The sequence below is a fragment of the Oryza sativa genome, chromosome 8 (genome assembly GCF_034140825.1).
Source record: "Oryza sativa Japonica Group chromosome 8, ASM3414082v1".
NCBI lineage: Eukaryota > Viridiplantae > Streptophyta > Magnoliopsida > Poales > Poaceae > Oryza > Oryza sativa.
Genome location: NC_089042.1, coordinates 26,318,977 through 26,332,433, shown reverse-complemented (window position 1 = coordinate 26,332,433; position 13,457 = coordinate 26,318,977). Strand labels below are relative to the sequence as shown.

The window sequence follows — 13,457 nt, the reverse complement described above, 5'->3', positions numbered from 1 at the left end:
GAGGCAGAAAATGATCATCTTATTGCCCCTCTCTCCGAGGAGGAAGTAAGAGATGCGGTTTTTGGGATGGAAACAAATAGGGCGCCAGATCCAGATGGCTTTCCCGCTGAATTTTAGCGAAAATTTTGGGATGTTCTCAAGCATGATTTATTGCTTATGTTCAATGAATTTTATGCTAGAGAGTTCCCAATTTTTAGCCTTAATTTTAGGGTAATCACCTTGATACCCAAAGTAAAAGAGGCTAACCGAATACATATACAGACCGATATAGTCTTTTAAATGCTAGCTTTCAAATCTTCATCAAGGTTGCCACTAATAGAATCAATTCAGTGGCTGATCGTATATATAGTGAGACCAACTCAGACAGCTTTCATGCGAGGGAACATCTATCTCAGACAGCTTTCATGCGAGGGAACAACATCTAACTGAAACAATGAAATACTAGTGCTCGATAGGAGCAAATTATATGGTTAACCATGTCATTATAACGGAAAAGAAGCATTTCATAGTTAACCGTATCATTAGAACGAACAAGGAAAGAGGTTATCGACTGTTCGAGTCCCACGAACGTCCGCGAACTAGACCCACCCCGATTACGTGGTGTCAAAGACGTTAAAATCAGCCCTGTTATGTCATTTGGCCTTGATTCGCACGCAGTACACAAGTTCGTGCATCAGTCTGTGCACTATTGCATATACCTTGCGTCTTCATGTACTGCTAACTTCATTTACTCAATAAGCATGGGCCAGTCAGACATTCATCATGATATGACGACAGTTTAGTTCATGTACAATATAAACTTTCCAAAGTGTTTATACAGTATATATAGTCATAGCTATTTCTTAAACTTTTAATAAATGCAAATATATACAATATTTAAAGAGGCAGACTAAGGAGTATAAAAAAGGATGCTTCACAACACGATTGTCACAAGATGAAAAGTTCATCTTGCTCTCCATGGTAGATACAAGGAATTGCTTTGGTGCAGCTCCTGTCCTGCTAATGTAAATTGGTGTTTTTCATATTATTAAGAGAAAATAAGGAAAATGCCATCGAAAAGATACAAGCTGCAAGATATCATCGCCTATGAGAATGGCATGTGGGGAATGTCAATAACATATATGTTGGCATTTTCCAACTCCGTTATTTTTTAGATGCCACCAAGCAAGCTGTCATTAATTACCACGTTCACATTCAATATGTTTCCTAACTACACACTAGCACAAGTGTTGCAAATTTTATTTTCCCTAGGTATACATAACAAAATTGAAAAAATTACAGGGTAGACATATTCTATTCAAGCAAAATTTTATTATGAGAATCAATTTCATTTGCTAGATTTTAATAAAACAAATACTCAGAAAATAGAGGACAAGTTCATTGTTCAGTAAGTATGTATTTTTTTATCTGTCCAATTAAGTTTGAATTTGGACTAGAAATTTTGTCTGTCCTAGCTTGGTAATTTCTAGACCGAGTTGAAATGAAATTTGCAAAAAGTGTACCATTTCCACATGATGCTTCCCCACTTAATTCTTTAAATTGTTGATTCAGTTACTCTTCTCCAGAAATTTTACATTTGTAAAAACTATTGGATGATCTTCAGCCTTCACATTATCAACAGTTCAAATGCTTAAAAGTATCCAGAAATATGCAGTTTATAGACATGTCATTAGGGTAATGACTCACCGAAGTGATCTTCAATCAAGCCTCAGCTGTTTCTGGGAGTGTAATCAATCGGGATGCAGAATCGTATACCAATGAACTGCTACAACTGATAAACATACAAAGTAACCACATTAGTTAAAATATAAGATAGAATGCATCAGAAACCGAGGACTAGATTTCAAATCCATACTTTGCACATTTCACACTGTTTCTTGCACCACCGCTAGGCACAGACAGTATAGTCCCAAAGAAGGAAAGATTTTCATTGCCACAGTTCGGGCACGGTCCCTAGTTATCAAAAAATTTGTCATTTTGTACCATACTTAACATGCCCACGATGTATGATAAGACAATGAAAATACCTTCAAAATTAAAAAGTCCTTCACTATGGCACTCGTAATTGCCTGTGCTACCCAAAATATTAGAGGCAGTGCGGCAAACCATGTGAAGATGAAACTGAAAGGCTCTGGCAACTGCATCATTCATGAATGTAATCAGTAAATAACAATGTTTATTATCTAAAAAAATCAGTAAATAACAAAGTTTGTTTTATGGCATCAGATCCACTGTAAGGTCTGATGTAGAATTAGACAGTTTGTTCCAAAAGTGACGTATGATATAGAATTACAGGAGTCTACCATGCTCAGTATTCAAAAACAACATTGTAGGTTACTATTAGATGGTTATCGTGGCACTGCTATAATATTTATTTTCTGGAAAAATCCATACATGGCATGGAAAGCATATATCAGGTATGGCATCATCAATTGAAGCCCAACAGTTAAAACAATGGCGTTATTTGAACAAGCCAAACTCCAATTACAAGGAAGATGTTTCGTGAACATATTTCTTATAGCTTGTTGGAAAATATGGAAGAAGCATAATGACATTAGCAGGTTGGCAAAGAACAGTTAAAGATATTTACTCTGCTTATGTAGAGGGTAAATGATGTTCATGAAAAAAAGACCAACACAATTTCTGCTATATTATAAACCATTTATTTTTTATTTTTACTTTTCTACCTCCCATAGGTGCCTCACTATATTCCCATACTTTCCATATTACCCTTACTGGTGATGATGCACGTTCTACTGTATGAGGGCCCACATTGCATGGATGCTTTCAAACAGTGCCATACCACTGTCAGATACTACATCGGATATGAATACAGTGTACTCTAATTAGCATCAGATATGAATATTACATCGGATGCGGATACGCCATCAATTATTCTTGGTCACTAATAAGAGGTAGCGAACATAATGTTCGATGCAGCATGCCTACATCTATGTCCCAACTGGTTGTGAACCGTGACCTTGTGTTGTTGGACTAATATGTTATATCAAGGCCCATGTATTGTAGGACCATATAATCTATGAACACTTCATATATTCTATCAACTATCATCCCTAAGGGGCAATCATCTCCTCAAACCTCTGATGTAAGTGACAATAATTTGTGATTTCTGCTCTACTTCTACTCATTTATGAAATTGTGTACTGTTGAAATAAAGTTAGATGAGGCCACCGACCATAACTTTGATGTCAAAAATGCTTGTGCTTGGTCACCCTGATGGACTCTCTCTCTCCCTGTGCAGTGTGCACAGCCTGCACCGACCTCTCTCTGTACATGCATGAAGCTCCCTTTGCAACCTTCAAATATTTTTTTCTCCTAAATTACTAATAATCTAATCTACAATCCAATTAGACCGTTGTATTCATCGCAATTAAATCACGACAACAAGACCGTACATGATTGTATTATGATGAAAAAAATATATGTATGTTTCAACCATTGTAATTTGATGTTTCATGTACAAGTGAATGTTTCAATTTGAATTCAACTGTATTGCACATTTTAAGTCTTTATGTTGCAACGAATCTGTTTTATGTTGCACATGATGTTATTTGGATGTTTCAATGAGTATTTTCTAATGTTTCACTAGTTCATTTGTAAATGTTGCACATGGTGTTTTTTGGATGTTTCAGTAAATATTTTGTGATGTTTCAACAATTACAACTCGATGTTTCATATATTATATAAAAATATTTCAATAAGGAATATAATATTTTCTATTTTTTCATCAAAAATTAAATCATATGTGAGATCTTGTTGTAAAAATTTAATTACAACAAATATAACTATGTAAATTGGACCGTAGATTGCATAAGTAATTTAGGAGAAAAAAACATTTAAAATTTGCTAATGAAGTGGTTAGAGGAGGGGTAAGTGGGAGAGAGGATGGAGTATGCATGCAATATGCAGAGGGGCAGAGGCAGCAAAGCATGCGGTGCATGTGGTAGTGGTTAGAGGGTGCTCAATCTTTCCCAAAATTCAGGTGCTTGAGTGAGACGATGAAATTGAAAACCATGTATCCACCACCCATTACTTCTATGGAAAGATGGGCCCAAACAAGCCTGCCCTCAGCCCTCCCCTCCTGTCTCCTATGCAAATTACAAATTCTGACCCCTCACTCCCTCCATCATATCACTCCTAACTCTCACTTCCTAGCTGGAATTACCCCCCCCCCCCCCATCATGCACATGTCTTAGTGCGCACTTAGGTCCATGCAGCAAACCAAGCCGGGCAGCCAAATCGTCGTCTTTAACTGCCACCTGGCCCATTGATTACGGTAAAATAGAGGTATAAAGGTCGCACCTAATTCTGACTTTTCAAAATCTATTCAAGTGAGTGAACAAATTATAGGACTATAATGTATGTTTAATTCTTTACATGTATAAAATCCTGAGGATGTCATATATATAACATCCTCAGAATTTTATACATGTAAAGAACTAAAGAAACATTATATATTGGTGACTTAGCTACTCCCTCCATCCTAAAATAAGTTCATTTTTTACCCATCCCACACATACAAATACAAAACCAAAAAAGATTATAATACTCTCACTTTACCAAATCCCAGTGCAATTATACCCTACTTTCACAAATTACGATACAATGATTGCTTAAAAGTGAACTTATTTTAGGACAAATGGGAGGCAAAAATGAACTTATTATGGGAAGGAAGAAGTATTATTATGAGAGAGGGCCCCACAGACCCTCGGGCCCACATGTCAGTGAGCAGTACTGTATGGATCTCAATTGGTATATTATCTTGAATTTGTTAGAACTAACCTCAAGAAGATATGTGATCTCAAAACCTGTCAAATCATCCAGGAAGAAGAATCTGTGAAGACGAAATCTAGATTAGATATAAACACAGTATTTAGTACACATAAACAAAACTGCCAAAAACAATAATGATTCTTCATCGAAGTGAAAAATGACCATAAATCTAGTCAAGAAAAAATATATTAAACATGGCGTAATGCAAAAAAAAAATGTATCTCTGACATCATGTCATATGATTCTCACAGTGTCAGAGCTAAAACTGCTGCTGGAACATTTAGCAGGAACATCTTGAAGTAATCGACAGTCAAGTCACTGTAGACCTGCGAAAATAACAAATTTGTTACTCCAGGATAGATTAACTAAACAGCATCACATTAGCACCCAAAATAGTGATGATGTGAATAAGGTCATGTCTCTACAAAATAGTTCTCTAAGCTAAACTATTCTTGTTTTAATTTTGACATGACATGGTTTTTGACACTAGATCATAGCATGTTGCTGGAAATATTCTTATAGATATCTACACAGGGGAAGCTCCCCATGTAGGGAGATGTGACCATGGTTACTATTAATACAACCGTCGCTCACATCAAGATCAAGTTGACCAAGTTCTGGAATCTAATTCGGCCACCTGCTACAGTGCTGACTTCAAACTACCGCCAAATGTGCATACAAGCTCTGTTTTGGGTCCATGAGTACTTGATGGAAAGCATTTGGAATCCTCTTTCCAACAGATCCAACCTCATCTCCAAATTCCTAGCAAGTCATCGGCAAATAGAGAAATAAGGTATTGCGCCACTTGTCATGGGCCTTTGGGCTTGTAACTTTGTTTGGGACCCTGGCCCAAGTGAGGCCCATGTGGGGTGGACCCCAACCAGGTGGAACACGACCCTAGGGGCCCCTAGGTCGTCAACCCACCGCCTTAAATAGCTAGGTACCCCTTCAGGGTTTATAGGGTTTTGTTTATATTAAAGTTTAGTTTCGCTACTTTGCTGTGTAATCCCGTGATCGGTTAAATCGCTGATTTGCTCATTACGAAACCCCAACTTATCATTTGTATTCAATTCTTATTTGCAATTTAGATTGCTTTTAGCTTGTTCTTGCTTGTTTCTTCGATCTACTTGCAGGATTAAGGTTGATCTACACCAGCTAGATCAACAACCCACGGAGAGATGTATCGATCGCTAAGGCGCAACACAACAATGTCTCGTACGGTTGTAGGGGGTCGTCAACGTTTCTCCCAAATCGTAGTTATATTCAACTCACCGAAAGATCGGGTCAATCATAGCCATGAGTGTCTCGAATGGAGCTTAGGATTTATCATCGGGAGGATTGGCTTTCGTGACCTTTCTTGGCCCCGGTTTCATATACTTCTTAATTATACTACCCTGGGGAGGTATTTCCCTTTGGGGCCGAGTTCTTCGAAGAGGCATAATTTAAACACAATACTTTTTGTTAACCAGATGATTGCAGCATGCTTATCAAAATGGAAATTGCTTACCGTACTTTTCATGTTCAACAGTTTTTATTCCACAACAATGGACTGCTATTTGGCTAACTACTTTTTAGGGCTGCTAAACTGAAGCTTTACTATTGTAAATTCCCCATATCTGTTATGTTCAATAGATTAGTGTAATAACTAAACTGCAGTTTACAAAAAAAAATGAATTAGTATAATAAAACAAATAAGTCAATCCCAACCTTTCGACTTCGAAGACTGCATCTTGGACCTTCTTGTACGATTTCACTTCCCTCTTTCTGGCCAAGAGAAAAAAATAATAACAGATTGACAGGTAAGTTCAGTCTCGGATTTACATTACTGCTACAATGTATGTCTTTTATATGTATGGTTTCATCTTTAAATCTCATTTTTACACTGAAGCTAACTGACAACCAAATATCATGATAGAAATTACTAAAATTTACCGTTTAACTCAAAATGCTGAGCCTTATAACTCATGTTTTTTATAAGGCAACTTTAGCATCATTACCATGCTACAGCACTGAGAAGTACAATTAGCGGAGCCCCAAATCTATCGCTGATATTAAATAATAAGGTAGAATAGCATTCATTTTTTACAGCACTTAATATTACACATTTTAGCAAGTATAAGGTTACTAGGGACAAGAAAGACCAACCCTTAATCTCAGCTTTAGTTCATCAAATTCAGCATCTGTCATAATGGGGTTGCCAGCCACATAAGCCATGGATGCTTCCAAAAGTCTTTGCTCATCAGGGCCTGACGAAAAAAAATATTAAATAAAAAGCAACGATTAAGCATTAACATGACAACATTAGCATGACTGAATTAAAAAAAAACCTCTCCTAGTATTTTTTTTATATAAATTGGACACAAACATTCCTCTGTTTGCAGTTCATCCATTTTCCTGTCTCTCCTATCGTTTTAATGTTATTGGAGAAACTCAAAATATAAAGTGTGCAGTGTTGATAAGAATGCTTACAATCATTTTCTCTTTTTCCTGAAAATTAGCAGGGATGTCTCGCATTCACTTAATGATGGATATATGTTGTCTTAAGAATTGAGCTTCCAATGTTACTTGCATTGGGTGGACATAATATAACGGCACCAATCCAGCGAACGCTATCACAAACTCACTGTCGTATATCGAACACAAGACGATATGAACTAGTATATCCAGAACACAAGGTATTTGTGCTGCGATAAGATGGCCATTTTATGTTTCTCTTCCATTGCGATATATGCGGATGGGCAAATCGCCACGATCCACACCTTAGTGCACCATGATCGGTTCTCAGTGTGTGCCATCCCACACGCCCCGATCACGGCGCATGACACGACATGCGCAACCAGACAGCCAGAAAATGATAGCAGCTAAATAAACTAGCTACAGGGATATAGATAGGATTATCTCTGAATTTCCAACAATAATCTTTTTCTTTTCAGCGGCATGCACACTTATAGTGTACAGTAAGGGCCGGGATCTCGTACAAGCTAGAAGAAAAGGAATATTTTATACCACTTACTTAGCATCACAACGCTGCTTCCTTCCCACATAAGCTCCTCCTTGAGGTTATCGAACTCCTCATTCGACATTACGGCCTTCTTGTCGTAATAAAAGGCCTAAAGAGAAGGAAAAAGAGGAATCTAATCGAATTAAATTGTGACTCAATTGACTTGTAAGTATAGTGTATGTAAGGTAGGAGGTAGCCGGATTCAACAAGAGGGAAGGGCAGGGCAGGGCACGGGCCTGCAGCGCCTGGAGAAACTCCTGCTCCATCTCCCCAATAGTCTTCTTCTCCTTCCGGTTGATGCTACAGTAGGGGAGCACGTTGCTGTCGACTACACCGTCTTCATTTTCTTCTTGTTGTTGCTGCTGCTGCACCCCTCCTTGCTGATCAGCAGCCTGGGCGGCCCAAACCCGGTGATGGAGTCTCCAGCCCTGACAGTTGGACCAACCGTGCGCCGAAGATGACGTTGTGATGCGGCACCGGCACCGGCACCTCGAGGACGAGGATGTGGACGCCGCGGCGGCGGCGGCGGTGGGGAACACCGGACTGGGTAGGAGCGAGGCCATGAAGGCACGCGACGCCGGCCAGGCCAGCAGCTAGCTAGGCGAGGCAACAGGTACTGGTAGTACAAGAGAGCGGCAACGGGGGAAGCGGCCGGATCACTGCGCGTGTGCGGGAGATGCGGTCGTGCGAAAGGGATAAGGTGGTGGTGGTCTTGGTGAACGGGGGAGCGATGTGTGGTGGTCTGGCGCTCCCCTCCTTTATACTGTGATGATCGGAAAATTACACGCCAACGACAAAATCAGACATTGACGATTGGAAGAATCGCACGGACGAAACGGATTGACGGACGAGAAATCTTAATCTTAACTAATAATAATAATAATTAATAATAATTATTAAAAGATTGATATTTTTCCAATCGTCACCCAAAAATTATCGTCCGTAAATCCGAGTGGCATCCTCCGTCCCGCACACATGTGTTCATTGCGTCGCCAAACAAAAAAAAAACAGAGACAGATTCAAAATCCTTCGCGTAAATAACAAATTTTCCCGTTCGTCACACAGAAATTTTCGTCCGTCCTCCAAAATTTTGACCGATTCAGTGCGCATGCTTTCTGCACGACTTGTAGGAGTCCGCATCAAATACAAATAATCCAAAAAAAAAACAAAATTGAACAAATCGATTTTTAATAGAGGCAAACAAAAACAAAATTGAACAAAGACAGGCAGGGAGGATACCAGATTCAACAGGAAAGGAAGTTGGATGCGGATTCGATTTGAACTCAAAATCGAATAAAATTAACCCCATAAATACACGAAAGAGTTACTACAAGCAATCGAACAAGTCACGGAGCAATTGGTGATATCTGACCTGATTTCACGGAGGCGGGTTTAATTCATCTCCCCATAGATGGGACAGGTCGTAGGCGGCGGTTGGTTCGTGAGGAGGTGGAGGGGGTTCGGTGGGCCTCCGGCGAGGAGGCGGCGGCAGGGCTCCGCCTCCGATGGGGCGGAGGCCATGAGGACGTGGCGGCCCTCAACGGCGAGCTCCTGGATGTTGGGGTGTCGAGGGAGCCAGGCAATGATTCCTGGAGGATGGCGCATTAGGAGCGGCGGCTCCCACATGCGAAGACGTCGAGAAAGCAGGCGGCGGTGGCAATCGTGTGAAGCGGAAGCAAGGCGGGGAAAAGGACTGTAAAGTAGAAAGGGGATCGATCTGATCTAATCGAACCAAGGAGTGGTTTTTCTTCACCGGGAAAATTAAAACCGACCAGTTCTTTTTTTACAACAGACCGGTTCTTTTCAGAACATGGAAACCGACCCATTATATTCCTGTTCTTTTTCTATTATTTTATTATGTAGGCTCCCACAAAGTAAAAAACTACTGCACAGAAAAAAGGAAGCAAATCTTATCTTATCGTATTTTTCTGTTCATCACGAAGGCGCTTTCGTCCGTTGGCGGGGCGTCTTCGCAGCCTCCAAATCAATAGCTCTGAGTCGGATACAGGAAACACATCCCAAAATCGACACAACCAAAACTCAACCACTCTTTGCCCAAAAAAAACAACCACAATAATCACCAAATCACAAAATACGTCACAAAACTTCACAAAAATATACATAAAAAAGAAGAAGCCGCCGGATCCGCCACCAGCCATCGCCACAGCCACCCTCCGCCGTTGCCATAGCCGTCCTCGGCCGTCGCAACCGCCGCCGACGCCACCACAGCCGTCGGAGGGAGTCGCCGTTGCCGGATCCGACCGCGGCCGCCGCCGCCTTTGCCGTGGGAGGAAGGCAAACGGGGGTGGAGGAAGCCGCCGCCGATCCGCCCGCGGCCACCATCAACCCGCCGCAACCGCCGCCGTATCCACCGAGGGAGAGGAGAAGGGGGCGAGAGTGGCGAGACAGTGTAGAGGGAGCGGCTGCCGGCGAGGGAGGCGAGACAGCGTGGAGGGAGCGGCCGCCGCCGCCGCTCGCGGGGAGAGGGGGAAGGGCGCCACAGTAGCCGCTCGTGGGGGGAGGGCGCCGCCAACGCTGCTCGGTGGGGGAGGTCGCCGCTACTACGGGGGTAAGGCCGCCATCGCTTTTCGATTCGAGGGAGAGAGGGGATCGGGGCGAGTGGGGAGGTGGGGAGGGAAATAAAATCTAGGGTTAGGGTTTGGCTACAGATATTTATGTAGGTTTGGATCAATCTGAACCGTCCATTCGATCGGATGGTTCCGGGTTCTCCCGCTCGGGCCGTCGGACTATTGGGCCTCCAAATAGACCTGCAAGTTTGCGCAATCAGAGAAGGAGTTAAAGGAGGTAAATTAGACTTTATTTACGGGATGAGACAGTAAAAAGACTAAAAATGGCCCATAGAGAAATTGGGGTTTTTATTTACATTTTTATTTAAATAAATGCTGAAATGATGTTTGTATTGTCAAAATTAGCAATGAAGCTCCGAAAATTCCAAAAAAGTTTCAAAGAGCGTTATTAATCATGGTTAATTTAATAAAAATTAAATCCAACCATATCATATTATTTTACGACCTGCGGTGGGAAAAGGCGCAGCTACTGTCGCTTACGTTGGGAGAGAAGGGGTATTGTTTATGTCTAGAACTATATCTTATAACTCCCATGGAACTATAAAATAACTGTAATCATTATCATAACAGTATTTTTTTCCCATTGCAACGCACTATTAAATAATAATTTATTATGAGCTACTATATTACTCTCTGTCATTGGAGACTTCGGTTAAAAATAACTTTGGTTAAAAACAAATATTTTTAGTTTTTTTTTGAACTTAAATATTTTTAGTTTTAATACACCGTACCGAAGCACGGGCATTTAACTATCTGGTAAAATTACTAATAATCTTTTAATTAGTTAAGATTAAGATTCTCCGCACGAATCTCAATGAACATTGAACGGTGTAGATATGAGTTGGGTTTGCAACCGGTTGCACAAAACGCGCTTCCCAACTCCATCCATCACGGTGCGTCATCTCAGCCTCGCGCATGTAGCCCGTATCTAGGTAGTTTCCAAATTCTAAATTTCCCGAGTTAAACACGAAACTGAAAGGAATCAAACTCTAATCCACCCAATAAAAAATCAGCACAAGGATACATAGGAGAAGACCATATCCAAATTTCCATCTGGAAAAAAGAAACTAAATGACTAAATGAATCGGACTCTAATCCAACTAAAATCGGATATGAGAATTTCCAACTCCACCTTGACCTCCTTCTTCAAGCTTGCTGCTGGATCGATGGTGGCTAGGGATCGCTTGATGCCGCGGTCACTAGCCGCATGCGCCCTCCTCCTCCACCGCTGCCCATATCAAGAGAAGATCGGGTGGTCGCCAGCCTCTGCCCATCGCCAGCTTTGCATTGCTGGCCGCCCTCCGTCGTGGGCCTCCACTTTGCTTGTGAGAAACTTGAGAGGTGAAGGATGGGAGGAGGAGGAGGAGGCAGAGTGTGCCGGCGGCTGCTCAGATGCTCGATCTGGGGTTGGCAAGGTTGGTTTGGGAAAGATCCGGGTGAGTGTAAGCGATAGGGAGGTTGACCGGTCGCTTTTCTCGCCCTTTATCCACGCACGCGGATACATCGACAGGATAGGGGGAGAAAACGGTACGGTTTCCCTTTTCTATTTTTCCTACTTAGTTCGCGAAATGAAAATTTTTATGTGTCACATCGGATGTTTGACTGAATGTCGGAAGATGTTTTTGGACACGAATGAAAAAACTAATTTCATAGCTTACCTGAAAACCGCGAGACGAATCTTTTAAGCCTAATTAATCTGTCATTAGCACATATAGTTTATTGTAGCACTTATGGCTAATCATGGACTAATTAGACTCAAAAGATTCATCTCGTGATTTCCTCCCTAACTGTGCAATTAGTTTTTCTTTTTATCTATATTTAATGCTCCATGCATGTATCCAAAGATTCGATGTGATGTTTTTGGGAAAAACTTTTTGGGAACTAACGGGACCCATTTAGCTCCCCAAAAATTTTTCCCAAAAACATCACATCGAATCTTTGGACACATGCATGAAGCATTAAATATAGATAAAAAGAAAAAACTAATTGCACAGTTATGGAGGAAATCGTGAGGCGAATCTTTTAAGCCTAATTAGTCCGTGATTAGCCATAAGTGCTACAATAACCCACATGTGCTAATGACGGCTTAATTAGTCTCAAAAGATTCATCTCGCGGTTTCCAGGCGAGTTCTGAAATTAGTTTTTTCATTCATGTTCGAAAACCCCTTCCGATATCCGGTCAAATGTTTGATGTGACACCCAAAAATTTTATTTTCCCCAACTACAACACACCCTCCTTAAGCTAAGCATTCAATACAGTCAGAAACTCGTCAAAAAACCTTGAATACATGTGGACAAAAAACTGATCTCTGCAAAGTTCAGAAAACGATGAACAGAGAAGGACGCGTTCTCTCGTACGATCCTGAATAGTAAACAACAAGCACCATAAATGGACTACGTGTAGCTTATGCAAATCTTTACGCATTAGGATGTGTTTAGTCACACTAAAATTAAAAGTTTAGTTGAAATTGGAATGATGTGACGGAAAAGTTGGAAGTTTAAGTGTGTGGAAAGTTTTGATGTGATGGAAAAGTTGGAAGTTTGAAGAAAAACTTTGGAACTAAGGCTATGTTTAGATCCAAACTTCCAACTTTTTCATCACATCAACCTATCATACACGTAACTTTTTAGTCACATCATATCAGTTTTAACCCAAACTTTCAACTTTAGAATTAACTAAACACAAACTTAGTTTAGCTCGATCAACGTACCGAAAAAACCTACTACTCCCTCAGTCCTACAATATAAAGGATTTTGAGTTTTTTATTGTAACGTTTGACCACTCGTTTTATTCAATTTTTTTTTTGCAAATATAAAAAACGAAAAGTTGTGCTTAAAATACTGTAGATAATAAAGTAAGTCACAAATAAAATAAATAATAATTTTAAAAAATTTTAAATAAGACGAGCGGTTAAACATTATAAGAAAAACTTAAAATCCCTTAATATTATTATGGGACGGAGGGAGTATTAGAGTTTAGTGGTAATCTCAGAGGTCAGCGACAAACATCCCGTGTAGTTTTGCTTTGTTGCCTCTGAAAAGCGCGTCAGTTTCTGAAAATCTGAATCTTTCTT

General features: G+C 40.5%; 1 protein-coding gene and 1 long non-coding RNA gene across 5 annotated transcripts; both read right to left on the bottom strand.

Moving 5' to 3' along the window:
• Positions 1–763: 763 nt before the first annotated feature.
• Positions 764–9,514, bottom strand: LOC4346096 (PGR5-like protein 1A, chloroplastic). Of its 4 annotated transcripts, none has more exons than XM_066303364.1 (10): positions 9,168–9,514; positions 7,808–7,904; positions 6,940–7,040; positions 6,502–6,558; positions 5,044–5,120; positions 4,804–4,855; positions 2,028–2,138; positions 1,856–1,953; positions 1,687–1,771; positions 764–999 (listed from the first exon to the last, which is right to left on the bottom strand). In XM_066303364.1, exons 2-9 carry the CDS (start codon positions 7,875–7,877, stop codon positions 1,702–1,704), a joined length of 636 nt encoding a protein of 211 aa, XP_066159461.1. In that variant the 5' UTR covers positions 7,878–7,904; positions 9,168–9,514; the 3' UTR covers positions 764–999; positions 1,687–1,701. The 4 variants fall into 4 exon arrangements, with proteins under 4 accessions (XP_066159461.1, XP_025883292.1, XP_015650394.1 ...); XM_026027507.2 differs by having other exon boundaries at positions 764–996; XM_015794908.3 differs by lacking the exon at positions 9,168–9,514 and adding an exon at positions 8,032–8,527.
• Positions 9,515–9,694: 180 nt separating this feature from the next.
• On the bottom strand, positions 9,695–11,795 carry LOC136351362 (uncharacterized). Its single transcript, XR_010734393.1, has 2 exons — positions 11,516–11,795; positions 9,695–10,563 (listed from the first exon to the last, which is right to left on the bottom strand). It is a non-coding gene; the product is annotated as an uncharacterized lncRNA (long non-coding RNA).
• Between the last annotated feature and the right edge of the window lie 1,662 nt (positions 11,796–13,457).

What these genes read in the sequence shown, in the direction of transcription:
- LOC4346096 (XM_015794908.3), bottom strand. Translation starts at nt 8,358, where the DNA reads ATGGCCTCGCTCCTACCCAGTCCGGTGTTCCCCACCGCCGCCGCCGCC. An exon ending in AGTTTCTCCAGGCGCTGCAG is followed by an intron (nt 7,905 to 8,031) that starts GCCCGTGCCCTG and finishes CCTTCTCTTTAG; the next exon opens with GCCTTTTATTACGACAAGAA. An exon ending in AACAGTGTGAAATGTGCAAA is followed by an intron (nt 1,772 to 1,855) that starts GTATGGATTTGA and finishes TATGTTTATCAG; the next exon opens with TTGTAGCAGTTCATTGGTAT.